The sequence below is a fragment of the Ursus americanus genome, chromosome 27, assembly GCF_024610735.1.
Source record: "Ursus americanus isolate L20-20 chromosome 27, mUrsAme1.1.p, whole genome shotgun sequence".
In the NCBI taxonomy this organism is placed as follows: Eukaryota; Metazoa; Chordata; class Mammalia; order Carnivora; family Ursidae; genus Ursus; species Ursus americanus.
Window position 1 is genome coordinate 5,433,782 of NC_142153.1, and position 27,275 is coordinate 5,461,056.

Below are 27,275 nucleotides of genomic sequence, written 5' to 3' on the forward strand. Positions count from 1 at the left end.
AGCTAGGGCTTTAAGGGAACGTTTTTATTTATATGCTTGACCATTTGAACTTAAAAATTACCTTGGAGGAAAACTAGGGCAAGTAAGTGAAATTTTTGTTTGAAGTTGAAGAGGCCATATTTTGTACATATGGGTGCATATTATAAGTGGTTTTGCTTAGGGAAGCTCTTTCTCATGAATTACAACCACTTTCACATTTCATTTAAGAGCTAAGCCACACACCCTAATCTTAGGTTTTTAAGTATATATGACAAAATTGAATATGGGGGCCAAGCCAACCGAAGAAAAAAATTAAATTTATGGAGGTCCCTGATTTCTAAAGAATATTGAATCATCCTCCAGTGCCCAGTCTCTGAGTGTCTCTGACTAATCCGTAATCAATAAATGGGAGGAAAGGTAGTAGGGTAATGTGGTTTACAGCAGAAGGGCAGAAAATGAGAAAATAAAAATTCCCACTGAACATTGCTAACATCTCATCTCCTCTCTCCACTAAACCCTTAGGAAAGTGTGACCGTGAGTACACATGATATGTTATTTGCTAATAAACTAAGAACAAGAACATCTGATAATAGTATGAGAGGCTTTATTGACTACAACGCAAGCTAAAGCATGAAGAAGAAACAATTATTTAAAAACACCAAAGACCCTTACATAGCAAAGGTTAAGAAATAAATTAAGACTCCTGCTGAGCTGAGCTGGCCTGAGAAGAACGGGCCTCATTCACTCCGATCCTTGGGTTCTCGGTATTTCCACTGGATGTAGTCAAAGATGTCTTTCTCACTATCCACCGGCAGAGGCTCTCCAGCGACTCCTGCAAGTACAGAGAGAAAAAAACTTACTTACAAACTGGTTTTGGAATTTAGTTATGAGGGTTTAGGGACGACAGTTGTTTGAGACTCACTTTCAGAAGGAAGAGAAAATAGTAACCAAGCCACTAAAACATGATATTGACCTCGCCCTCCTCCTCCCCCCACACGGGCTTGCGTTTGAGCTTTGTCGCATATGTTACCAGTGCTACGAAAGGAACCTGAGTATCCCAACTAGGGCCGTTAAAGTGACCCTAATCCACGACCTTCCTCTCTGCTGGACCTCCACTGTAGCCACTGTGGACCATATGAAATACTCTAGTTTCCTTTGCAACTCAAAATGTGGCCCCCGGACTAGCAGTAGTTTCCATCACCTGGAAACTTACTAGAAATGCAGAATCTTGCCCCCCCCCCCATTAGAATCTGCATTTAATGAGGTCCCCATGTGGCACGTACACACATTTAGGTGTGAGAACCACTGCCCTCATCTACCAGGGAGGAAAGCCCTATTTTATACATTTTCAGGACAAAATGACAAAAATCTTCATTTTCCTAGTAGAGAATAATATACCACATAGTACACCATGAAAGGTTAACAAGCATAGATTAAGCAATTCTTACTCTTTAAACTTTATTTATTTCAAAAAAATTTTTTAAGTAAGCTCTAAGCCCAAAGTGGGCCTTGAACTCACGACCCCAAAAGAGTCACATGCTCTACCAACTGAGCCAGTGAGGTGCCCCAACTCTTTAAACTTTAGAAGGCACGTGGCCAAAGCTACCAGGTTTGTCCTGGCACTAAAAGCAATGATACCTAGGTTCTTCGGAAGTCTTGGAGATACACGAAAACCAAACAAACAAAAACCACTTTAGACCAATAAGATTTTTTACTGACCATCATTAATTCGGTCTAATAGAGCTAGAAATAACTCTTGTCAGCAAGGCCTCCAACTGAGAGCTTGAGAGCACGTATAGATTTAAAGACCCTTTTGTTGCCTGAGGGACTCACAATACAAAGAAACTACAATTAACTGGCATAATTACTTAAAGGCTTTTGAGATAAACCAAAGCTGCTAAACCAAAGTAGCTTTGAAAATAACTTTCTCTCCAGATGACCAGGATTATCTCTAATGCAGACACAAATACCCACCAGTGACTCCCAAGGGACGGATTGTGTACTCATTGATTGTGAAGCCCTTTTCTAGGGCATGAGCTCTCATATTCTTATTGAAAATATCACTCCCGGTGAAATAGAGAACACCACAGTAATACTGATCCTTGGGTATCAACCTAAAATAAATAGATACATAAATAAATCTTTCACCACACATTTCAAATTTGGCAATAATAGGACTCTTGTATAATCGATAAGGCACAACACACCTAAAATAAGTCTATGCAGTCTAACAACCTAAGGAGGAGGCTATCATTAGGTAGACTGTTGCGATTACTCCAAGCTTGCAGTCAGTCTAGGTTTCAGCAAACTACGCCCTGCAAGAGGTGTGCAGGAACGAAACGCAGTATCACGTATAACAACTGACTTTCCCCAGGCAGGAAACTACTTTTGAGCTGTGGAAGGCATCATAATGAGATGCAAATCTAGAGAAAATAGATGAGATTCTGTAGAAATTACTCTTTGCATATTTTCAAGCTAAGCGGTGTCTATACCACGAACATACAGCATTTCAGAATGAAAGGGGGTTCTAGACATTTATGTGAATTCCAAGATACACAGAGGACAAAGGAAAGAGAAAAGGGAAAAATTAATAGGTCAGCAACAAATTTTGAGTAATACCTTATATCAATTCTCCTGTGTGGATACTCCTTTTCATCATTTTTACTGGGAAGCTGGCAAACACCCTAAAATGGATATTTCAAAGAATGCTTAAAGACGTTTTTAAACTTCAGGCTTAACTTTAATTGAATGTTGTTAAATGTGAGGTTTTTGCTTTAACTGCAAGCAGTTTTAGAATCCTGAGCACTTCTAACTTAGTGGCTTTTCTATGCACTATATATTGTCGCCACCTTCCTCTTATACTTTGTGGTAATTAAAGACCTACAGGAAACAGCAGGCAAGGAGTCTAGTTACGAGGATTTGGCCTTTGTGTGATTCTAAACAAAAGCTGATCAGGGAAAGCATCGAACATGAAAGACACAGACCAAAACAAACAGAAAAGCAATCTGGAAGAAACAATCACGACTGAGGGAGAAGAACATCAGAAGAGCTATCGGTAATATTCTCAGAAAATATTCCATAAATGAAGTAAGGGCAGAACACTACAGAAAAAGAACACTTAAGGAAAAGGTTTAAATCAAAATTAAAAATACGATAGCAGAAGAGTTTAAAATTGAGGAAATCTCCCAGAAATTAGAAAAGAGAGAGAGATGAAAAATAAAATTTTAAAAGGTAAGAAAATTAGAGGATCATTTTCTTTCTTCTCTACAGGTGAGTTTTCGTTAGAATTCTACAGTTTTCAAACAAGTTATCTAGGTCTATTTAGTAATCTTTTCCTTTTCTAGAAAAATGGGCCAAAATTCTGGACTGGGGAGCAACCCATAAATACATAAAAAGAGCCACAAACATCAGAAATTTCAAATTAAAAGTTTCAAATGCCACATTCAAAGAAAAGTACACACGTGACAGGCTTCTGGTCCTAATGAACAGTCGACTTAGTACACATGTCACTAAAAGCTTTTTCACTTAGCAACATAGAAAAATTAAAATCTAGAATCAAAAATGGGTATTTTCTTTACTGTTACTATGGCTGAAAGATTAAATGAAACCCGTTTCATCTTCAAAATATGAAACCTACCTTCTTAGGCATTAACAAGTTCCAACTCAACCTTCAAATGGATCAGAAATGCTTTCCATCTGGAATTACTACGAGGTATTACCTTGCGGATATGGATGTTTGAGGGCCACAGGCAATGATCTCGCCGTTTGTCACATCAGTAATAGGATTTTGTCTAACGGCTTTGTTCCTTTCCTAAAGGCTCATTTTATTTCCTGCACTTTTTCTTAAGTGTTAATGTCAAAGAGTTTCTCTGTATTATTGTAAATTCTTTATTAGTTTGAGTGGATTAGTTTTGTTTGGCATTTCAATTGGGTAGCTTCATGCTGCGCTCCTGAAATAAAGCCTCTTTCATTGCCTCAGGGTCATCAAGGGATCTTCCGTTGTCCCTTGAATCCTTACTGTAGTGTAGATATTTCACAGAAAATCATCCCGGGGCCAAACTTGCACGAAACGCTAAAATCTGAAAGGTACTCATCATGTATGAAGCAAACAGGCATCTAAATGCAGAGGAAAATTTTTTTCCTTCCAAATGCTATTTTATTCACAGGAAGAATAACTCCATTACCTAAAAATCATGGCTTTACAAGGAGATCTGGAACACTAACCCTGGCTCTCCTAAGGTTCGGTGAGCACTAGTTTAAAGGAGTTCACGTTCTGAAGAGTACTTGAGAAACACATGGAATGGTCATGTTTAAACAGCTGTCAGTGGTTACAGCAACAAGAGGTTTTGAAATCAAGTGGATATGGAACGAGGATGGTTTATTCCACTCTGATGTTTCTGTGTTTTGTAATCTCTACGCCTAACACGGGGTTCAAACTCAAAACTCCGAGATCAAGAGTCCCACCTTCCACCGAATGAAACAGCCAGGAGCCCAGGTTTACTCCACCTTGTAAGCTGAATTCATTTTGCGGCCAATTTCCTTTCAGAAACAGAGATCCCAACTTCTTTGGCTGTCTCTGCTAATGCTCATGCCCCCCTGGCACTGCTCTGACTCCCGCCACGCTCTCTGACCGGCTAAATCCTTTACCTCAAGTCCTTCCCCAAGGCTCCTCCCCTAAAACAGGCTGCTTCTGCCCATCCTATTCAATGGTTTACTGCATGGTTTACATGCATCTCCCCATACCCTGTTCTTCCTTTTATAAAAATAGTACTTGTTATCTTGGGACGCCTGGGTGGCTCAGTTGGCTAAGCATCTGCCTTGGGCTCAGGTCATGATCCCTGGGTCCTGGGATTGAGTCCCACGTCGGGCTCCTTGCTCACGGAGGAGCCTGCTTTTCCCTCTGCCTGCCACTCCCCCTGCTTGTGCTCTCTCTCTCTGACAAATAAATAAATAAAATTAAAAAAATAAATAAAAATAGACTTGTTATCTTAACCTAACATGCAATTTACCTATTTATTATGTTCATTGTTAACTATCAGTCCCTTCTCACACCCCACAAATATAAATTCAACTGAAATTCACTGGTACATCCGAAGCTCCTAGAACAGTGCCGGGGATGTAAGAGATGCTTAATACATAGTTGTTAAACTGGCCGAACACACCTTCTCATCCTACTGGCGCTCATTCTCCCTGTCTTGTTCTTTCACATCACCATCCTACCTCACTTTCTGTCCCTCTTTTGTTTCCCAATTTACTCCTTACCAGGTCACTTTCACGGATCTATTTCCAAACAAATATTATATCTACATTATATTATATCATATTATATTAGGATAGCACCGTATAATTCTTTGAAGATCTATTCATATGAAGATACATGTACAAACCCTTCAGAGTTTCCATGTGTATTACTTAATTTGATCTGCATAATAGTCCTTTGACACAGAAGTTATTATTTTATATATGAAAATATTAAGGCCTTACAGAAGTAAAGCAACTTGCCTAACATCCTACAATGAATTAGTAATGGAGCCAGAATAAGACTTGATAGCTTCCATGTCCAAGTCTATTCCTCCACAACGCAACATAGCAACACACACCTTTTCCTTTGCAACTAGATATAAATCACCTCTTACTGCCTCTACAATAAATTGATTTTAGAGCTAATCTGGCTTGTTTCTCATCCTAACATATCCTAATTATAAATGTCATAACAGCAGGCTCAAGCATGGCATTTTTTAAGCTTCAGAGAATATATGAACCACATGTACAGTATCCGAAGTTTATACACAAACCATCCCTCCACTAAGATGGAGTCCTATGTCACAACATAAAGGCCTTAGTTTCTTGCTCTAATTGTCAACTGGGTCTTCTCTACTCTAAAAACAAAGAAAAAACCTGCTTTCTTATTTTTTTAACCTGTTTTCTTCTGGAAATAGATGTGAGGGATTCTCTTTCTGGCAATAGCTGTCTATGTGCTGCTAGGAATATGACCAACAGATTGGGAAGGCCAGATAGAGCAAAGGTTTCCACAAGTCCACCCCTGTCCTATGACTGGTGAGTGGCCTTAGTCTTTCAAGTATCACATACACAATAAGGTCTGAAGCAGCCTGGTTTGCAGCAGTCCCTGGAATTTGGCTGCGAGACAAAGGTCTGCTCTTCTACGACTGAGCAGCTACTGGGTTAACCCAATTCCACCACTGCCAGCAACTCTTTACGTTCACATTCCTGTGGCTGCCCACCTTTCCGTCTCAGCTTATACCCAGCCCACCAGCTTGTAATGTCTCTTTGTACTCTTGCTAGCTGGATTACTAGCCTCCGCTGGTGTTTCCTCTGGATCTCTCCTTGAGCACAGCACAATACTATTCAAACCGCAAAATAAATGCTTTTACTACTGCATCGCATAAACACCTTCCTGGTCGCTGACTCTGAAAAGAGCTGGTGGGCTTCCCCAGTAGCAAGTCCTAGGGCCTTTCACAGAGATGACTATTGGAGGTAGACAGGCCAGAAGGGGTCCCCAGAATATGCCCAGGCATACCAGGACACTTTCCCAACAATGAAAAAAAAATTTCAACTTGTCTAGCACATGTTATTTTTAGGATTTTATCTGAGTGTTCTTTAAATGTAAGATTTGTGCACATTCATTTTGAGTGAATTAAAATCAATCTCGATTTAAAAGGGATTTCCTAGAACATATATAAACCCTATTTTGAATAACATCTCATGTGTCTAGGGGCGACTAGGTGGCTCAGTCAGTTCAGCGTCTGCCTTCGGCTCAGGTCATGATCCCGGGGTACTGGGACCGAGCCCCGCATCAGGCTCCCTGCTTCTCCCTCTCCCTCAGCCTGCCACTCCCCCTGCTGTGCTCTCTGTCAAATATATAAATTAAAAAAAAAATCTTTAAAATTAAAAAAAAAAAAACCAACAACAACGACAACAACGATCTCATGTGTCTCTATCTCTGGGTGTAGAGTAAAAGCTCCAAATCTGATAGATTTGAGAGAACAGCTCATAATTTTGATTCCCAAAGACTGACAAGAATTTTTATTTTTACCTTTCCCAAAGTTCTTTTGAAAACATTATAAAATGTAGCCAACTTTGGCAATACAGTTTCATAGCCCATTACAATCACCATATTGAATTTAATGACATGATTTTATGCGTGTCTGATTAAATACACACCACATAAAGTTTGCCATTTTAACCATTTTTAAGTGTGCAGTTCTACGGCATTAAGTCTATTCACACTGTTGTACAACTACCACCGCTATCCGCCTCCAGACCTTTTCATCTTCCCCAAGTGAAACTCTGGATCTGTTACATAGTGACGCCCTCGGCCCCTTCCCCATAGGCCCCTGGCAGGCACCATGCTACTTTCTGAATGACAGGATATTTCGATAATCTGTATCAACCATCTCCTACTTTCAGCTAAAACCACTGTCAAATCTATGCGGTAAGACTCTCACTAATACTAGCATGTCTGTTCCCGAAAAGCACAGTCTCTTTCCATTTCAGGCACATAACTTGGGAAAAAGGGGATTCAAAGTACGAATTTAAGTGAGCAGTAGAATAAAGGTAACTCTTTATTACCTTAGTCCTAGATTTCTATTTGCCTTCCTGTCGGTTTTTATGCAGGGACATTTATTAACCTCTTTTTAATTCATTTGCCACTTGTCTTGAATCTTCAAAGCTTAATTCCCTAGGAAGATTACAGGATTTTAACAGTTGATCATGACGGGTGTCACTGTGAAAATCTCTGCAAGCGTCCCCCTCTATTAACTCTGCTCCTTATCATGCCACAGAGCTGGTTTATAGCACATACCCTGATTTCTTTTCTTTGGTGTTGTAACAGATTAATACACTTCAGACAATTCTAATCTCACGTACTGAACAATTCTGAGTCAGAGAATAGGAGAACATTTGCTATTTTAAGGAAAAATTTATGGTGTGTCAAAGTCATTTATAGAAATTAAAAAAAGAGTAGATTATGCCTAATTATGTATTCCAATGGCACAGATTATTTACAAGTGGGGAATTTAAAACAAAATCCTTTACTAAAGTATTCCGAGATTAGCATCCTGTTAACTCTTCTATATATTCTCATGGATATCCTATTTATTGACTGTAATACTAAGACGCAGTGGGGTCACAGAATGGGTACTGAACAGTTTCCAAGGTTTTTTTTCAGAAATGTTAATTCAAATGAGTACTTACCATGAATTTTGTGTCACCTTTTGACAGAGTATCCGTAATAAAATGGACCTTCTGTAACTGTTCCACAACACTATGTAACAGCTTTGGCTGTGGAAACATAAATAGGAAATAAGAAAAAGAACAAATTACTCTTTTATAGCAAGAAAACATTTTTAACATGAGTCTTCTGATTATCTATGGAGAAATTCCTAGTTTTCCTCTGTTCTAAGTACTTTTTTCTTCTAACACAAAATTCATTTATCAAATAAAACATATTTTTAGGAACCATCATTCTTCACCAAAATCATGATACCCCCAAACAGACATCATCTGTGTTCATCTGTTTCATTAAATCAAAAAGTTAGCTGCTTCATCTTCAAAATACATAAATTCCAAAATCAAAAATGTTTTGCCTTCATGGGTTTTCTGATAGGAATAAAGTTTCTTAATATAATGTTGTTTAATAGAAAAATATTCCCTAAATGAAAACCTGAATATTTACTGGTTATTTCTAAAATATCCATGAAAGACAATAAATATTCTGGAAATGTTTTACTAAATTTCATTTTTCCCCCCAAATCAGACTACCCCCTCCATTCCTTGTAGAACACCACTGTGTATCCCTTTCAACCACTTACTTTGCCTTTCACAGAATTCAGTCAGTAAAAAGCACTTAAAATGACTTTTCAGAAAGATTAAAACAAAAATTCATTCTGAAATACCCAACTACCATTTAGAAAATGATATTCACTGTTGTGTAACACTTAGCATATTTGATTATAAATTCTGTGGTACCTGTTTGGTTGATTCAGAGGTAAAGCTTGGATGGGTCAGAAGAACATCCATGTCCCCACTGGACTCTGCACCTACATAAAAAATATGTATGGTATTTTCCATACAAATCTATCAATTAGGCAAAGAGAACCAAAGTGATGTCACATGGAGGAGCCTTACTTCTTATAGCCTAACTTTCTTTTTCACTGCACTTCATATTCAGAATTAGTTACAAGATTTCAATTTTCTGTCCAACTATTCAGGTATACTGATGTAAACAGAAGAATCTGGGACAACAACAGTAATTGGGATTAGATATGCATTATACACAACTGGCTAAATGTATTAAAAATGCACCTAAATAATTACTCAATAATGAATAAAAACATTTAAAAACAACATTCTTGCAAAGAAGATATTCAGATGGCCAAAAGACTCATGAAAAGATGCTCATCATCACGGAAATGCAAATCAAAACCACAATAAGATACCACCTCACACCTGTCAGAATAACTAACATCAACAACACTAGTAACAACAGGTGTTGGTGAAGAGCTTGTGGAGAAAGGGGAACCCTCTTGCACTGTTGGTAGGAATGCAAACTGGTGTAGCCACTCTGGAAAACAGTATGGAGGTTCCCCCCAAAATTAAAAATAGAACTACCATATGATCCAGGAATTCCACTACTAGGTATTTACCCAAAGAAAATAAAAACACTAATTCAAAAAGATACAGGGACTCTTATGTTTATTGCAACATTATTTATAATAGCCCAGATACAGAAGCAAACAAGTTCCATCAATAGATGACCAAGTGTCCATTGACAGATGAATGGATAAAGAAGATGTGGTATATATATATATACACAATAGAATATTATTCAGCCTTAAAAAAAGAATGAATCTTGCCATTTGCAACAACATGGATGGATGTAGAGTGTATCATGCTAAGTGAAGTCAGTCAGTCACAGAAAGACAAATACCATATGATTTCACTCTTATGTGGAATTTAAGAAACAAAACAAAGAAAAAAAACGGACTCTATATATAGAGAACAGACTGGTGGTTGCCAGAGAGGACGTGGACAGGTGGGGATGGGTGAGATGGGTGAAGGGAATTAAGAGTACACTATCATGATGAACACTGAGTAGTGCAGAGAATTGTTGAATCATTATATTGTACACCTGAAAATAACTATATGCTAATTTTACTTGAATTTTCTTAAAAAGCTAAAAATATAAGTTTAGAACAATTAAAAAGGATAAACCCCCATCTAAAAAACAGCTTTAAAATACACCTACGAACACTATATATCTGAAAACCTCAAATTAAACAATATGTCTTAACCCTGTGAAGATTAAGCAGAAAATCCATTTCAATTCTTACGACTGAATTCATTTTATGAATGCTAGTAAAAATTACTATTATGGTATCATGGATAAGAATATAGCATTTGAGGGGCACCTGGGTGGCTCAGTCAGTTAAGTGTCTGCTTTCGGCTCAGGTCATGATCTCAGGGTCCTAGAATGGAGCCCCACCTCAGGTTCCCTGCTCATCTGGGAGTCTGCTTCTCCCTCTGCCCCTCCCCCCACTCATGCTCTATCTCAAATAAATACGTAAAATCTTAAAAAAAAAAAAAAGAACATAGCATTTTATAATGACTTAGATTTTTGTTTTGATCCCCACTCTACAATCACATAACTTTAGGAAGATTATATAAAATTGTTTATACTTCCTTTTATTATAATACTATGAAGTTTTATCTCCATTTAAGTGGATCTTTTTCACTTAAAAATTTTTTTTCAATATTGGAAATGAGGACTGTATATTCCTCTAGACCTCAGTTTCTCTGTCTATAAACTAATAAAAACTACAGACCATTGTGCAACTAAGAACATATGTAAAAGCATCTAGAATAGGACCTGCCACACAGTTGGCATAAAATAATATTTCCTTTCTTTGTATTTTTATAAGTACAATATATGTAAAACATATTTTTTTCTTCCAAGACTTCATTTAAATTCAAGTTAGTTAACATACAGTGTAGTTTTAGTTTCAGGAGTAGAATTTAGTGATTTGTCACTTACATATATGTAAAACATATTTTTGGTCACCGAAGACATGGCAGCGTCTCTGGACCACCATTTTATACATCAATAATGGCTAACCAAGTATTTAAACATAAAGAAGACTAGATTCAATGTGTGCTGATCCCAGTATGTTCAGAGAAGCTACTTTAAGAAAGAAAGTTTTGTCTTCTTTTCATTTCTTTCTCCTAAAAGTTAAGTCTCTTTTATCATCCACCTACCACCAAAAATGTATTACTCTATCCATTTAAAAAGCAAAACAATTACTTTAGCAAAAAAGGGAAAACAATCCAAGAATCTATTTACAAAGGAACAGATAAATAAAGCATGGAACATTGACACAACCAAATGTTATGAAAAAGAATAAGGATGCTCTCTACATACTGATATGGAAAGATCTCCAAGACATATTTTTAAGTGAAAGAAGTAAGGTACAGTACTGTGTATATATTATGTTACTTTTGTGAAAGAAAGAGGAAGAGAACACCAAGAATGTATATTCACTGGATAAAGAAGATGTGGTACAAATATACAATGGAATATTACTCGGCCATAAAAAAGAATGAGATCTTGTCATTTGTGACAACATGGGGGGACCTAAAGGGTATTATGCTAAGTGGAACAAGTCTGATAGAGAAACACAAATACCATATGATTCACTTATTTGCGGAACCTAAAAACCAAAACAAATGTAAACAAAACAGAAACAGGCTTACAAGTACAGAGAACTAGTAGTTGCCAGAGGTGGGGGAAAGTGGGGAATGGATAAAACAGGTGAAAGGGATTAGGAAATACAAATTTCCAATCATAAAATAAGTAAGTCATGGGATGAAAAGTACATTACAGTTAACACAGTCAATATCATATTAACATTGTACCCTGACGGACGGTAACTACACTTATTGTGGTGAGCGCTGTGTAGTGTACAGAACTGTCATCACTACGTTGTACAGCTGCAACTAATATAACACTGTATGTCAATCCTTCAATAATAAAAATTGTTTAAATATATAAAAATAAAAAATAAAATAGGAAGAAACAACGTATATTCACATTTATTTATTTACATTTACATGTAAAACCACTGAAAGAACACACAAGAAAGTGGTCATTCACAGGACAGTGCTGGGAGGGAGAGGAGAGAGTGAACTAGGACAGGGTAGAAGGTAGACTTCTTAGTGTAGACCTTTTTAATATTAAAGCACGCAACCATATAGCCTACTCAATAATAAAAAAGTAAAAATAAAACCAATATTGAAATCCAGAAAGGCTGTCTTCTTCAACTGAGCATGCATTTGGCTTGGTGTGTATCCAAGTCTGTGTTCAGATTCCGAGGCCCCACCCTGAGAAGATTCTTATTTAGTAGGTTTACAGCAGGGTATAACAATGTGGCTTTTTTTTTAAACTTTTTAGGTATTTCTGATGCAGAGAAAGACTTGACAACTGGTTAACTTTGCATGGAAAATAGGATGTGGAGAGAGAGACTTCGATCTACAGTGACAATAGATTTGGTTTCAGGACCCAGTTCTTTAGGCCCCGGTCCCGTATTCTTTCTACTTATCAGCAATTATGGATTTAACACTTTCCTCTCCCTAACTCCAGATTCTCACAGCAGCTACCCTGAGAATTTGTGATAGTTTATCACCTACCGCCTAAGCAAAACTCCAACGGTGGCCAGAGATTCAGTCAGATATCTATTCCAGAAGTTTTAAATCAAATTTTTGTATTCCAATTTTTAAAGTTAATATTTTAAAATTTATGTTACCCTTCCAAATTTTGAGCCAGGAAGAAACCAGGATTCGCTTGGTTCTCACTTAGCTCACATTCACGTAAGAGAAGGAGATCTTCTGAAGGCCCTGGCTATTATGAGAATTGGTTTGGAACTAGTGCTTCAGCGACATCATTTTTAGATCCATTATAGAAAACTTAGAAAATAAAAAAAGTAAAGAAAAAAACAACAACACCCCACCACCTACCCACAGCTTCACTAGCATCTAGCCAAACAATCGCTCAGGATTTTAATACACATAAAATTATTCTATAAAATTTATTAAAAATAGTCATTAAAAAGTCATACTATAATAAAATCAGGATGAATTTCCTCTCATTTTTAATAAATATTCCCATCTATGAACAAACAAACTTAGCTAATACTCTACTGGATTTTAGTAAATCTATGAAGTAACACAAATTACATCTCTTTAATCCATTTTTGGGGTATACATTAGGCAATTTTAACATCAAGGCATGAATAACCTAAGATTAAGAAGTATGTTACCTCTTCTGAAACTGCCACAGACTGTAGCAATGTATTCAGAATCCACTTTTTTAACTTCATTTAGTACAATATCCTAATAGAAAAAAAATCAGGTCAGTATTCTAAAAAAGGCTTTTCACCAAGTGACATTCTCATTTCTAATCAAAGAATACAATTCAGCACACTCTTACTTGCATTTGTAACATCTCTTCACGAGGAATTCTTTTCTCAAAGTCCTCAAAATATCTATAAAGACAGAATAAGTAGACAAAAGATTTTTGTGAAATTTAAATCTTCTTAAAAAGTAAATTGCCTACTATATCAGGTGTCCTTATACCAGCAGATCATTCAAAAATCAAGACTAAGGTTCAGTAAGAAGGTAACAGTAAAATTGGGGGGTGGGATAGGTTTATTTCTTAACTTAGACCAAACTGTTTAAGTGCCATCCTTTATGATATTCCAGATACTCCAGCTAAACTTATTTTAAATAAAATTCACATTCATATACCAAGAGTAAATAAATATGTTAGTATGTTTCCAAATTAGACTGCTCCCTGCTGGCAAGTCAAGGAGTTACAGTTTATTGCTCTTACATCCTGCAAAATTATATTTTAAAACATTATCCAGAAAACATTACGCTAAGTGAAAGAAGCCAGTCACAAAATTACATATGTATGATTTCATTTATATGAAATGTCCAGAACAGGTAAATCTGTATTGACAAAAAGTACACTAGTGGTTGTCAGAAGCAGACAGGGACGGAAGGGCAGCCGGGGAGAAATGGGGTGTGAAGGCCAAAAGATATGGGTTCTTTCTCGGATATAACAAAGATGTTCTGAAATCAACTGCGCAGCTCTATGAATATACTAAAAACCACTGAACTGTGCACTTTAAATGGGTGAGTCACATGCATTATATTTCAATAAGGCTATTATACAAATATCTCAGTATGAAATAACATCTAAAAATGATAAAGCACCTAGCCAAAACTAATTCTCAAACAACCAAGTTCTTCAGAAGCTCTCTACTATGTAAATGCAAGGAAAGTGAGAACATCCTGGTCTCCTACTGGCTCAAAGTCTTGGAAGAGCAGTGTAAATTTACGGTATTATGGTTAGGCATCAACAGGAAAGTTCAGGGGGTTATTAGGACTGAATTGCCAACGAGACTATATAAGGCAGGAGATACATGTTTATGTACTATGCATTAGAAAAAATCAATTAGAAAAGGGGTTCCAGATGGTATTCAGCACACGAAATCATTACGGATGCTGATATACAACATTCCTACTAGTTATCCCTACACTGTTATTTGGGCATTTGGGGTTTTTTCTTTTTCTGTTTTTAATTTAGCATTCCATGTTCACGTCCTAGCTTCTAGGGTAGACTCTAAACTTCTTAACAGCTTTACTAACCCTGTTTATATCCTTACCCTAGACCTAATGCAGTGCTTTCTACGATGTTTAAGCACAAAATAAACACCCACTGACCGACTTATGTATTCAGTCCTCTATGGTTTTAAGAGGAAGTTCTTCACTGAAGTCAAGAGAATGAGAGAAATACTCAAGAAAACGAACTAGAAGGTAATAACAAAATGTGTGAAAACAGGCATATTCTCTACAAAAGTCTGCAACAAATCTTAGCATTCCTGAATAGAGAAACGGTTGTGTTTAGTTAAATTTGAAGAATTACTATGGTGTATGGAAGAATGGCTATAAGAAATCTTACTTTTACATCTCAAGTGTCAAAAGAAAAGAAAATTTGCTATCTTACTTCAACCCAATTCGCTGATGATGGTTCAACTTATCTTCATTTTTTCTGAGATCTGTATAGAAGACATATAAAGTTGAGGTGCTAATTTAAACATTTTTGGGAAAAAGTCGCTAAATTTAGTGATCCTTTTTACAAGGAACTACAAGGAAAATACGCTGAAATGACTTTAAAAAGGAAAAAAAATTCAGATATTAAGAACTAGATATCAATGTAGTAAAATCTAACAGTTGATTTCATGATCATTTTTACTTACTGAATCAAAATTTCAATTACAGTTACACAGAATAGTAGATAAAACATACCAGGATCATACCACACTTCACTAACTCTAGTAAAAGGCAGCCTTATAAGAACCTACATTGTAACTTATGGTAATAGCAGTAGCAACTTCAACTTTTTAATGTTTTCTGAATAAGTATTTATATTGCCCATTTGCTGTTCATTCACTCCTTCATTCAATTAGTATCTATTGAGTAATAACTTGTGCAGGCACTGTGCTTAAAATTCTGTTGAAAGGAGAGGTATTATTTTCATTATTTAAATTAAAAAACTATCAGATCATAACATCATATCTTATATCTAAAAGTGACTTAAGGATGCCTAGGTGGCTCAATCGGTTAAGCCTGCAACTCTTGATTTCAGCTCAGGTCATGATCTCAGGGTGGTGAGATCAAACCCCACGTGGGGCTCTGTGCTCAGTGGGGAGTCTGCTTCTCTCCCTCTTCAGGTGCCCCTTCCCTATATGCGTGCACTCACTACCTCTCATTCTCTCTCAAATACATAAATAAATAAATCTTTAAAAATAAATAAACAAAAGTTATTTAATTCCACTCGGGTGTTCCTTTACTGCGCATGAGTACAGGAGTAAGGCTTATAAAAGAAACAGCAAGATAAGTATGCTCCCAAATCAATTCCTATAGTCACCCTTACATATTCACAAACATAAATTCTCTCTGGAGATATAAAATGGAGAGAAATAAGCATCTTCATGACACATGGAGCACTTTAATATTTCTCATAGCTGCTTGTACACAGTCAACACTGAAAATGCGATGGAAATAACGCGCTTGCTATATATATGGACATAGATGTTGATAATTATATTACGTATCTGTGAATTGTGAAATAATGTAAAAACCATTACAGCAGATCTCTGAAACTCCCAAGGGATGTAACTTTTGTTTGAGAAACAAATTCTTGACCCCTTTAACCAATATTTCACTCGGATAAACCAAATATGCCACAGGCAGAAAAGCACAAACCCTGAGACACAGATACGGTACAGTTCATTCTCCAGTTACAGGACTCACAAATTCTTGACTTTGTAGTATTACTAATTAATCATGCCTCTTAAGAGCCAGTTACTATTTGTAAGTACTTAGGTAGGTACCAACCACTGTGCACTAGTGCTTTTCATACACTACGGCATTAAATCATATGAGGCAGAAATTATGATAGCGTTTTGTAGCTCAGAAACCAAAGTACCATGGTCATCCATTCTAACCAAGTGGTGGAAATTGGATTCAGACCCAGATCAGTCCCTAGAACCTGTCCACTTTAACCATTTGGGTACAAATAGTTGAATTCACAAATATTAAACCCCAAATGCCACAGATATACTGCAATAAATCTCTAGTTCTATCTCCATCTATAGTATATACCCTTAAAAGTATGAAGAAATAACTTACAGTCAAAGGACTGCTATCTTAGGTTTAAGGAAAATGTTTTATAATTACTTGACTTAGGCTCTATTTTTATCAATTCCTTGAAAGCAAAAATTCCTTCAATAAATATTGTAAGCCTCTTACAGAATCTTTCTCAATATATATCACTTGGCCTTTAGGCTGAATGTGTAGGACTCTGTTGTCCAAAATTTTACTAGAGAAACAAAGGTAATTTAAATCTAAAAGTCTCAAATGAAATCATTTTAAACCAAGAAGCCACTGCTTGCTCTTCCTGATTTTCTTCTAAGTTACAAACCTAAACAACGTTTAACACAGGAATAAAAATTATACTTTATACCTATTCTCTACTGTAGAGTTAAAAAGAAACTCTTAGCATTCCTTTCTACTAGCTGAGAAAAGGTTTTTCAGGTTCTAGTTTCCTAGAGTATTAACCACCCTTCAGGAGCACCTCTGACTTGGAACTGATGACCTATTGTACATACTCACCTTCTAATGTTTTAATTCCTTCATCTACAAACTTCCTTGCAGCAGATGGACTACAACGAAAGAAAAGCATGATCTCAATATTAAGTGAAACTCAGTATATTGAATGAAACTCAGTATTATTACTGTCTTTTCTTGTCAAAGAGTTAACTATGGAGCTAAACAAGACCTGCTAAAATGTGGTTATTTTGGTGATTTTATCTGACGAGAAGAATTCTTGAAGCCTCAATCTAGGAAGACAGCCATGAACCTAGACATGACAAAGACATCTAAGCAGCTGGGTGTTATAATGTACATGTACTTTATTCATAAAACAGACATACATACAGGAAAGCAGTTCATCCATTCAAATGAGATTAACTGAGGGCCTGTTATGTGCCAGATACTCTTCTAGGTGCCGAAAATACAGCAGGAATAAGACAAATAAGTGCCTTGGTCTTACCTACTACATTTCAGTGAGTAGAGACAGAAAATAAATAGATATATTAACAGACAAAAAGTATTAGGTAAATGAATTAAAATAGGGTAATGTGACAGAGTGGATGGATCCTGCTTTAGATCGGGTAGCTAGGAAAGGCCTGTGAAATGGTATTTAAACTGAAATTTTAATGGCAAAGAATCTTTGTACAGAAACAGATATCGATAGCAGAAAGGCAATGAGGCACCTAAGAAGTAAAACTGAACTGGGAGTCAGCAAAATTGGGTACTGAATCTGACTCTGCCGGTTATCCCACTTTCTGTATCCAGTGTTCTTGCCTGGAAAAAGAGGATAATAACACAGAGGCTCTCTAGAACAACTTCTTAACATTTTAGAATGGCCTGAAGTCCCTAAGGAATCATGCTCATTTTCAGTATGCTAAGTTTAAGAATTTAATACATTTTAGAATACTTTCATCAAAATGTTGCCATTTAAATAAACAATCATCACATATCTAAAAGAATGCCTCATTCCATTAAGACGAGACTTAAGTAAAGCATTATAGCCTTAATGGTTTTTTTTTTAAGATTTTATTTTTTAAATAATCTCTACACCCAACGTGGGGCTCAAGCTCACAACCCCGAGATCAAGAGTCACATGCTCCACTGACTGAACCCACCAGGTGCCCCACAGCCTTAATGTTTGAATGTTAATCTTTATGTTGTCAGGAAGTGTCCAAGAAGCCCCCTTTGGAGCTAACTCAAATTTTAAGATAAAGATTCCTTCATTAAAAATGCTTGGGTGCTTGTTCCAAATTTATAAGGCACTCTGTTAGGTGCTATGGAAAAACAGCTTAAATGCTTAAGATAAATATCCTGCTCAGAGAGGCAAAAGAGGCATAATCTGGAGGGAGTGAGAAGATGTGCAAGTGGCAGGTGTTAGTGGAGTTTAGAAGAAGGTTATTTCTGGCTGGGGAATCGAACTGGTTTTATGAAGGAGGTAACATTTGCCTTGGACGGGCTTTTAAAGTAGAGGTAGCACCTGAGGAACCAGCCCCAGACACATAAGATACGGAAGAGTGAACTACGTGGTCAAAGACACAGGGATGAAAAGGTACAGGTTTTCAAGAGAAACAGCAGGTACTTATTTTAGCTCACAGAAAAAATAAAACCAAGCTTACTACTGTGTCTGCTTATAGAAGATACTTCTTACCCAATGCCACTAACTCGAGTCAGAAAATTGATAGATGAACTCGTGTCATCCTGCCGAATCTTTAAGGAAAAAAAAAGTCTAATAATGATTTAGGAATGCTTTGAGGATTCAAATGATCTTATTGGAAATGCACCAGTCTGCTAAGAGACCTGAAGAGCCATTTACATTTGTCTGGATAAACCTCAATGGTTTTAGATAAGTAACAAAGTAGATGAAGATGTCTCATCTCTAACTTATCCCATATTTTAAAAAGGCTTATTCATAAAAGACCATAAGTAGTATAATTACAATCAGGGTGAAATAAACCATAAAAATGCTTTGGAGAGTTTAAGGACAGAAATTCTAATACATACCAATGTTTTATCAAAGTTTATAATCTACCTTCTCAATGATACTGCATATAAGGAGCTAATTCTATCACAGATGCTAAAAGTCTCTAAAATGCCACATAAAATAACTGAATATTTTACAGGAACAATATTCAAAAATTTTAAAATAGAACCCTTAAAGCAATAAACTCCACTCCTCTTTTTCTTCCTAGTCTCACCAGGTAAATAACATCAGTCACCCTCCAATGATGCTACATGATAGTTGCTTTAAAGGCAGACACTATGATCAAATAAGCAAACAAGTTAAAATTTTACCTTTTCCAGCTTACGCAATTTTCCAGTTGCTAAAAATTCATCAATCTTTTCAGCAATTTTTGTTCCTACTCCGGGCTAATAGAAAATTAAAAATATAAACTCATATAAATATAATGCTTACCAAATCCCTCAAAGATAAAGTAAAAAATAGGAAATGGAAAAAAAATGACTGTCACATGACCAGTTTTAAAACAAAGGACACAGAAAATTGACCATGGCGAAAATACATATTCTCCCAACAAAATCCTTAAATGAAGACAAAAGAGAAGCCCCAATGTAACAATTCTAGATGATTTACTTTTTTAAAATTATTTTTTTTTGTAGAAGAATTAGAAGAATAGAGTTGCATAAAGAAAAATATATAAATCACTTAATTTCATCATCCTGAAAATTAAAGGAAACTGTAACCTCATCACCTAACATCTGCTACATTGACTTCTTTTCTGCTTATATACATAAGCAATCATATGTGCATGTACATATATGTGTATATGTATATACATATTTTTCTTACAAAAATAGAATCATTCTGCTTTGTAAACTACTTTTTTTAACTTAAAAAATACATCATGAACAAATTTCCATGTCAGTATAGAAATACAACTTCAATATCTTTAATGGCTGTGTGGTATATCATTGTATGACTGTATCATAATTTACTTAAGAAATAACCTACTACAGGAGACATTTAGACAGTTTACGAATTCTGATATAACAATGTCATGAACTTTCTCTAGAGCAGAGGTTCTTAAGCTTTTGCATTGTCATCACCTTGGGGATGCATTAAAACATAGAATGCCAAGTTCCACCCTAGAGTTTCGGACTTAATAGGTTGCATTTCTTTTTTTTTTTTTTTTTTTTAAGTAAACTCTACACCCAGAGCAGGGCTCGAATTTATGACCCTGAAATCAAGAATCACAAGCTCTACTGACAAGTCAGCCACGTGCCCCAAAAGACTGCATTTCTAACAAGTTGCCAGGTGATGCTGCTGCTGGTCTAGATACAGCACTTTGAGAACCACTGTTCTAGAACTGCACAACCATGACAGCCACCAGCCACATGGGACATTTTAAGTTTACATTATTAAAATTAAAAAAATTCATTCCTCAGTCCATTAACCACACTTCAAGAGCTCACTGGCCAAATGTCACCCATGGTTACCGTAATGGACAACATTGCTCTAGAATATAAGCCCTATGAGAGCAGAGGTCCTGTTTTTACTGCTTTACCCCCAGCACCTGGATGAATACCTGGCATACAGGTGCTCAAAAATTATGAACTAATGAATCCTTGTATACATATATCTCTACTGGTTTCCTCAAGATAAATTCCTCAAAGCAGAATTACTGGGACAAAGGATATATACATTTTGCCAACATTCTGCCAAATTATCCTTCAGAAAAGCTGGAAATAGCCAAGACTTCCATCGTTAGTAACTGAATGTCTTTCTCCGCATCTTTATCCATACTGTATACTATATTTGATAGTTTAATAGCACCATACAGCACCTTGTTTTAATTTGCAACTCTGATTAGTGAAGTTGAACTCTTTCATGTTTTTGATCCTTTTTATTTCCTTTTTATTTTTACATTTCCCCTTTAAATAAGGGCTTTTTTAGAGTAGTTATAGGTTCACAGCAAAACTGATCAAAGTACACCGCTCCCGTATGCCCACAGCCCCCACACATGCATAGCCTAGCCAATTATCAACATCCCCCACCAGAGTGCTGCATTTGTTATAACTGATGAACGTACACTGAAATATCATCAAAGTTTACATCAGGGTTCATTCTTGGCCGTGTTGGTCCTCTTTAGTTAAATGCTCAAATGCATCAACATGTGTGCCGGTCATTTCCTACTGTCTCTTAGCCCTAAGTTCACCCTTCTATATTTTTGATTTATTTAATGTTTAAGTGTTCCAAGACTACTGAATGCATATTCAAGTTCTGAAAATAGCAATTACCAGACAGAAATGAACAAGACTTAGGAAGCAGAATAGACTAGGAAATGGAAACTGCTCAGGTTTCCCATTTCCTGTATCAGAAGATACATACTGACCAAAGCAATTTAAGCCCAGGCTATTTTCTATACTTAACATTAAAGATTAAAAAACAAACACTCACTCTGGAAATATCAAATTTCTAGAATTACTGAGAAGCACTTGCATGTGCCAAAAAGTAGGTTCAGTAATTTTTAATGTAATAGTGCAAAGGAATAATGATGAGATTTTCATATTAAGTCTGGTCTCATGCAAAAGGAATTTTGGATATTTTTGTGTTCTTTTTAGGGATATACCATAAGCTCAGATTTGAGATAAAGTGCATCAGAACTTGTCAAAAGTTTAAATCTAATAAGTGAGCAAAGCTACATGCAATTAATATAAAAAAGGAAATTCAATAGTGATAAAAGGGGAACAGAATGGAAGAAGTGGTTCTGGAGACTAACAATGTGTGAGTTCACCAAGAGAGAAACTCAGAATCAAAATTCAATGTATTTATAACTTCCTTGGTTAGTCTATTTGGGGAGGATATACTGATGTTGAGAACTATTTATAGAACTATTTATAGCACAAAGAATTTAAAACCTATATACCAGGGTATTGAGTAATAAATTCAAGATGAAGATGTGACACATAATTAATGTGGATAATCTGTCACTCAATCATAAAATATGCAAGATTTATGGTAATCTTATGACCCTGAAAGTTGAAAATACAAGGACAGTTAGGGTTCATACTCTGAAGGCTCTCATGAGAAAATTAAGGACAATCAAATATTGATACCTAAATTCTAGGGGACTTTTGTGAACATAAATGGGTAAAGAAAAACAGAAGAAGGTGACAATTATCAGGACCTGGACTAATCAAAAGCCACATCAGTTTGACATCTTTAACAAAAGACAAGTAAGATATGGTCCACAATTCTGAAGAACTTAGAATCTTTTAGTGAGATTTAGATGAAAGAGAACAATCTATCAATAGGTAGACTTTCCTAGGATATTCTTAGCAATGCTAATGTAAATTACCAAGCCATGTGACCCTCTAGAGACTGTGACACATACCATGACACAGCATACAGGGCTTTAAGGAAATTACAGAGAAGAGGGCTAAATGCAATAATATATAGAGGGGCTTAATTATGTGATTAGTAGGTAAGATTTCTTTGGGAACACTAACTCTCATTAACTCACATAAATTCTTATACCTGGGGATCAGAAAAAGATAGCTGGAGACCAGACATGCCAATACAATTCTGTCACTATACTGTTCTTAAGGACTAACACTCAAATTCAATGTGAGTACATGTATATACGGCAAGGTACAGAAAAAAATTGTAATTACATAGATTTAAAGCAAAATTTCAATCCATACCCTTCCCAGTAAAAAAAGGGGCAGTGAAATCTGCCTGTGTGGGTCAAGGCAGCTTCAGAGAGGCAAATTTAGTTTTGTTGGAACCCACCAAATTTGTACATGTGTGAACTCTTCAATCAGCTTGCTCACTAAACTTACCAATTTCTTAGCTTCTGCTCCACTCTTTATTTTGTGTGGGTACTTTGCTATCACAGACGCTGCTTTTCTATAAAGAGAAAAAAAAAAAAGAAATCCAGTTAGAAATCCAGTGAGGTCTTCATTTTTCTTAAACTGGAATACACACAAGCAAATATGCATCTTCAACTTTTATCACAATAACGAATTTTCTACATCTGTGTCAAACTTAAAAAAACTCAGAGGAGCTGACAGACCACCTGCATGACTTTCAGAAGTATCTTGAAAATTCTCACATTTGAGGATAACATAATTTTACCTGTATGTTTAAAACTAGGGAGATTTAACAAACCAGTAGCCTTTCCTTTTTGGGATTAAGCTAGTTTTTAGAAATTGTTCATAACTCTCATAAAAAGGTGCCACCTAGTAGTAGTTGGACTACTAAATACCAAACTGGCTTAAGGCTGGTTATTTATTTATTTTTAAAGATTTATTTCTTTATTTTAGAGAGGAGCGAGAGAGCAAGAGACAGAGAGAGAGAGCATGCAAGCCTGGGGGGCGGGGGAGGCAGTGGGCGAGAGAGAATCCCAAGCGGACTCCCCTCCAAGCGTGGAGCTCTATGCAGGGCTTGATCCCATGACTCTGAGACCAGGACCTTAACAGAAACCAAGAGTCAGACCCTCAACCAACTGTGCTACCCAGGTGTCTCTGGATGGCTATTTTTAAATTCATGGCTTAAAACTGCGACTGCATTCCCCTGTGTCCTTATACTTATGTTCTTTTCCTTCATTGCTCTCATTTCCATTCCACATAAAGCACTGACCTGTGATTCTCGCCCATCTCCACACACATCCAGCTCAGTAATTTGGTGACACACTGGGAACACCGCGGGAACTCACTGATGGTCTCCTGTCTATAATTTCAATACTAAATGTAGTTTAGTAGTGATGCTGATAAAAGTCAGAGTACATCTAAGTCTAAAACATAAATATTGGGTAGTCTTTGCTGCCTTGGTTTTTCATTCTATTCTAATACATATAAACCTTTAGATTTGGATTTCGACTTCTCTATTAGCATATTACTGATGATGAGTCCAGAAAAGTAGGTTGAGGACAGTTTGTTGAGGGAATTGTTTCAGTAAAGACAAGTAGTTCCAGACAACTGGTATTATGGGGCAGAGCCTGAAAGAAAGAAGCATTAAAGCATGAAAGGCTTTTTGTATGCCACAATGCATTTGGGCTTTATCAAGGTAAAGAGGAAATGTTCAGTCATCTGATATGGAGGAATGACAGGATCAGATAACTATTTTCAAAAGAATGCTTTGGCCACAGTCAAGAGAAATGTATAATCAAGGTAGGGAAGTACATGCAGGCAACATCTGCTTTTCCAGACTTATTTCCCATTCAGGCAAAGTGAATTATTGACTTCCGGGAAAATGTTATACTCCTTCAAGTCTCAATGCCTCAATGCCGTGGCACATTTTGTTTCCTTTCTCTAGACTGTTCTTCCTTTCACTTACCCCTGACAGGCTCCTTCAAAACTAAACACCTCCTCTCTGAACTTAGAATACAGGGTTGAATATCTCTCTGATTTTTAGACCATCTAATGTGTGGATGATAGTACAATTACTTTAAACAGGCAGTCGAGAGAGATAAGGAAAGGTGCATAATCAGTTTTTAATTATGTTGAATGGGAAGGGAAGGAGAGAGTTGAGCTCGATTATGAAAGGATGAAGATAAAGGTAATAGAGGCCTAAAAATCTTGAGAAAAGCCCAATGAGATACAGATTTGGAGTCAATGACATAACCAGTACCCAAAGCCAAGAATGGTAAGATTGCCAAGGAAATTATGAAAATGAGAAAAAAAGACTAAGGGCAGACTTCCAGGAACTACCAGCATTGAAAGGAAGATATAAGAGGTGAAAGAACAGGTAGGAGTGCCATCACGGAATTCAAGGGTAAGACCTGAATGGGATGAGCGAGTGGTGAATGCCAATGAGACTCCAATAAGGTGAGATGCAGGTGACAGCATTTTCAGAGGAATGGCAGGATGGAAATTATACCACAATGAGATAATGAATGACTAGGACTGAAGAAATGCAGGCAAGAAACGGATTATTCAAGAAGTTTGTAAAACGGAGGAAAGAGACAGGAGCTAGCTAGAGGGCAGAGAGAAGTTAAGATTGCTTTGTTTTTGCTTTTAAGAGCTGAAGGACTTGGCCATGTTTGTAGGCTAAGGGGCACAAGTGACTGGATGTGGGAATAATGACTACCATAAGGGCCCTGGTGAGATGCACAAGGACCGGATGCAAGGCTCAGCCAAATACCAACCAGATGGGAGATCTGATTCTTTGAACCACATCTATTTCACAGCACAGACCTCATCCACTATCTTTCATTATGGCTTAAAATCAAACTGCATTTTCTGCAATTCATATCTGATGATGGGAAAAATACACATCAGCTACACCTATTTTTAATCAGAATTGGGAACTCATCAGAAATGATTCTACAGAGTTCTGCCCAAATTATCCCAGAAATATTGCAGTAAGGTATCACCACAGAGTCAATACCCTCAGTTCTTGCTTTTTTCTCCTCGTGCATATGGTCCAAATATCCACTGGCCCCTCAGCCCTGTTAACTGCCACACATCCCAGGACGCATGCTACCAGAGAATGCTGCACCGTCCCACCTGTAAGCATTGTACTTGTGGATTGCCTGGTTCACGTTCTTCTCAAAGTTTGCGAGTTCTGCAAAGGCAACAAGAGGCTGGGGTGAACAAGAACCGCGAGTAAACAAACGAGAACTGAGTTTTTCAGCAGGGGATGTAACAGCTTCTTAAGGGACACTGACCGCCCCCCCCCCCCCGCGCTTGTACACGGGCCAGGCCAAAGACAGCCCAAACGGTGACACAGGAATCCCCAGCAGGACTGACATTCAGCCACCAGCAATGGGCGCCGAAGGAAGATCCGCACGGAAGACTACCCGCTGCAAGGGGCCGACCCCATCCACAGGGCTGTGGGGACGCGAGGGAAGCAAGGGAAGGCAATGAGGTGGGAAGAAAGGAGAAGAAAGCCAGCAGCGCCCGGCCCGGTGCTAACCTGTGAGCATGTCGGTGATTCCCCCGTTGAGCGTCTCCTGCGGCGCCTTCCGTTTGCTCATTGTGGCCTGCACCCGAGGACCGCAGAATGCTCAGAGCCGGGGACTGGCCCCCTCTCCCAGCTTTAAGGAGGGGCCGGGACTTGGAGAGGGGGGCAGGACCAACCCAGCCCCGGCAAAGCCAGCGCGACCCACTGAACAATGGCTGCCTCTGACAGGGGGCGCGGCGCACGGCGCACGTGGTGACGTCACTCGCTCGGGGCGTGCCGGGGGGCGGGGCTCGAGCCTTGCTCCCTTGGTGCCTGAAAGAACGGAACGCGAAGGCGAAGGAGACTTGGAAGGGGAAGCTGCGCCAGAGCTCGGGTTTGGCAACCGGGTTTCTGTGGGAAGACCTGCATTCTTAATTTGAGACATTATGTCTGTTTTCCCAGTACGTTCTTCCTGATTTCTCTCCCCAGAAGGGGATACCGAAGACTACTCTTGTGAACGTATCATCTGTGCACAATAATAGTTACTGAGTGCAGGACTTATTATATGTGATAAGAGGGGAACACCGGCATCGTACTTAACTGTCCAAGCTTTCTGTAAGAATGTAGTGCCAATGCACTGTGCAGTGGAGTTCCCTACCTCGGGTGCAGGCAGGAGCAGAGAAGGATATATGCCAATTATAGGAGAGCCTCCTATACTAAAATTTTTAGCAGATATGCCAACCAATGTCAAAGGTATTTTATTTTTTATTCCCCTGCTTTTTGCGGTAGGAGCTAAAGCGGAAAATGAAAAAAAAAAACAGTAGGAAGGGGAAAAGTGCTTAACCTAGATAATGAACAATAAAACTGTCGTTAAAACATGATGGATGACCTGGGTGCCTACCTGCCTCAGTCGGTGACTGTGAGCATTATCACTAGATCTTGATCTGGGGGTTGTAAGTTCGGGCCCCATGTTGGATGTAGAGATTACTTTAAAATAAAATTTAAAAAGATGGAAATGTGACATCAGCAATATTTTATTTTACAAGTGTATCTCCTGGGTTCATACTGAACTGCCACTTCCAGGCAATCGTTTTGTATGTAAATAAAATTAAAAGCTTATTACAAAATGATGCATGAGTGTTGTAGAAATATTTGAAAAATGTAGAAATGGAGAAAAAATCGATTATCTCACCATCCAGCTTAATCATGATTAATTTTTTGT

At 37.4% G+C, this 27,275-nt stretch overlaps 1 protein-coding gene across 2 annotated transcripts; it reads right to left on the reverse strand.

The window, feature by feature from the left end:
* Nucleotides 1-566: 566 nt before the first annotated feature.
* Nucleotides 567-26,317, reverse strand: POLB (DNA polymerase beta). 2 transcript variants are annotated; one of them, XM_045779140.2, is made up of 14 exons: nt 26,087-26,314; nt 25,678-25,735; nt 23,011-23,077; nt 19,504-19,578; nt 18,860-18,918; nt 17,233-17,282; nt 15,062-15,113; nt 13,481-13,535; nt 13,311-13,383; nt 8,968-9,038; nt 8,194-8,280; nt 2,599-2,663; nt 1,954-2,093; nt 567-811 (listed from the first exon to the last, which is right to left on the reverse strand). In XM_045779140.2, exons 1-14 carry the CDS (start codon nt 26,145-26,147, stop codon nt 717-719), a joined length of 1,008 nt encoding a protein of 335 aa, XP_045635096.1. In that variant the 5' UTR covers nt 26,148-26,314; the 3' UTR covers nt 567-716. The 2 variants fall into 2 exon arrangements, with proteins under 2 accessions (XP_045635096.1, XP_087712491.1); XM_087856365.1 differs by lacking the exons at nt 1,954-2,093; nt 2,599-2,663 and having other exon boundaries at nt 26,087-26,317.
* Nucleotides 26,318-27,275: the final 958 nt, after the last annotated feature.

Coding starts and splice junctions, on each gene's coding strand:
- POLB (XM_045779140.2), bottom strand. CDS start 26,147: ATGAGCAAACGGAAGGCGCCGCAGGAGACGCTCAACGGGGGAATCACC. Junction 13,536..15,061: donor CATCAGCGAATTGGGTTGAA/GTAAGATAGCAA, acceptor CTGTCTTTATAG/ATATTTTGAGGACTTTGAGA. Junction 9,039..13,310: donor CTGTGGCAGTTTCAGAAGAG/GTAACATACTTC, acceptor TTTTTTATGTAG/GTGCAGAGTCCAGTGGGGAC.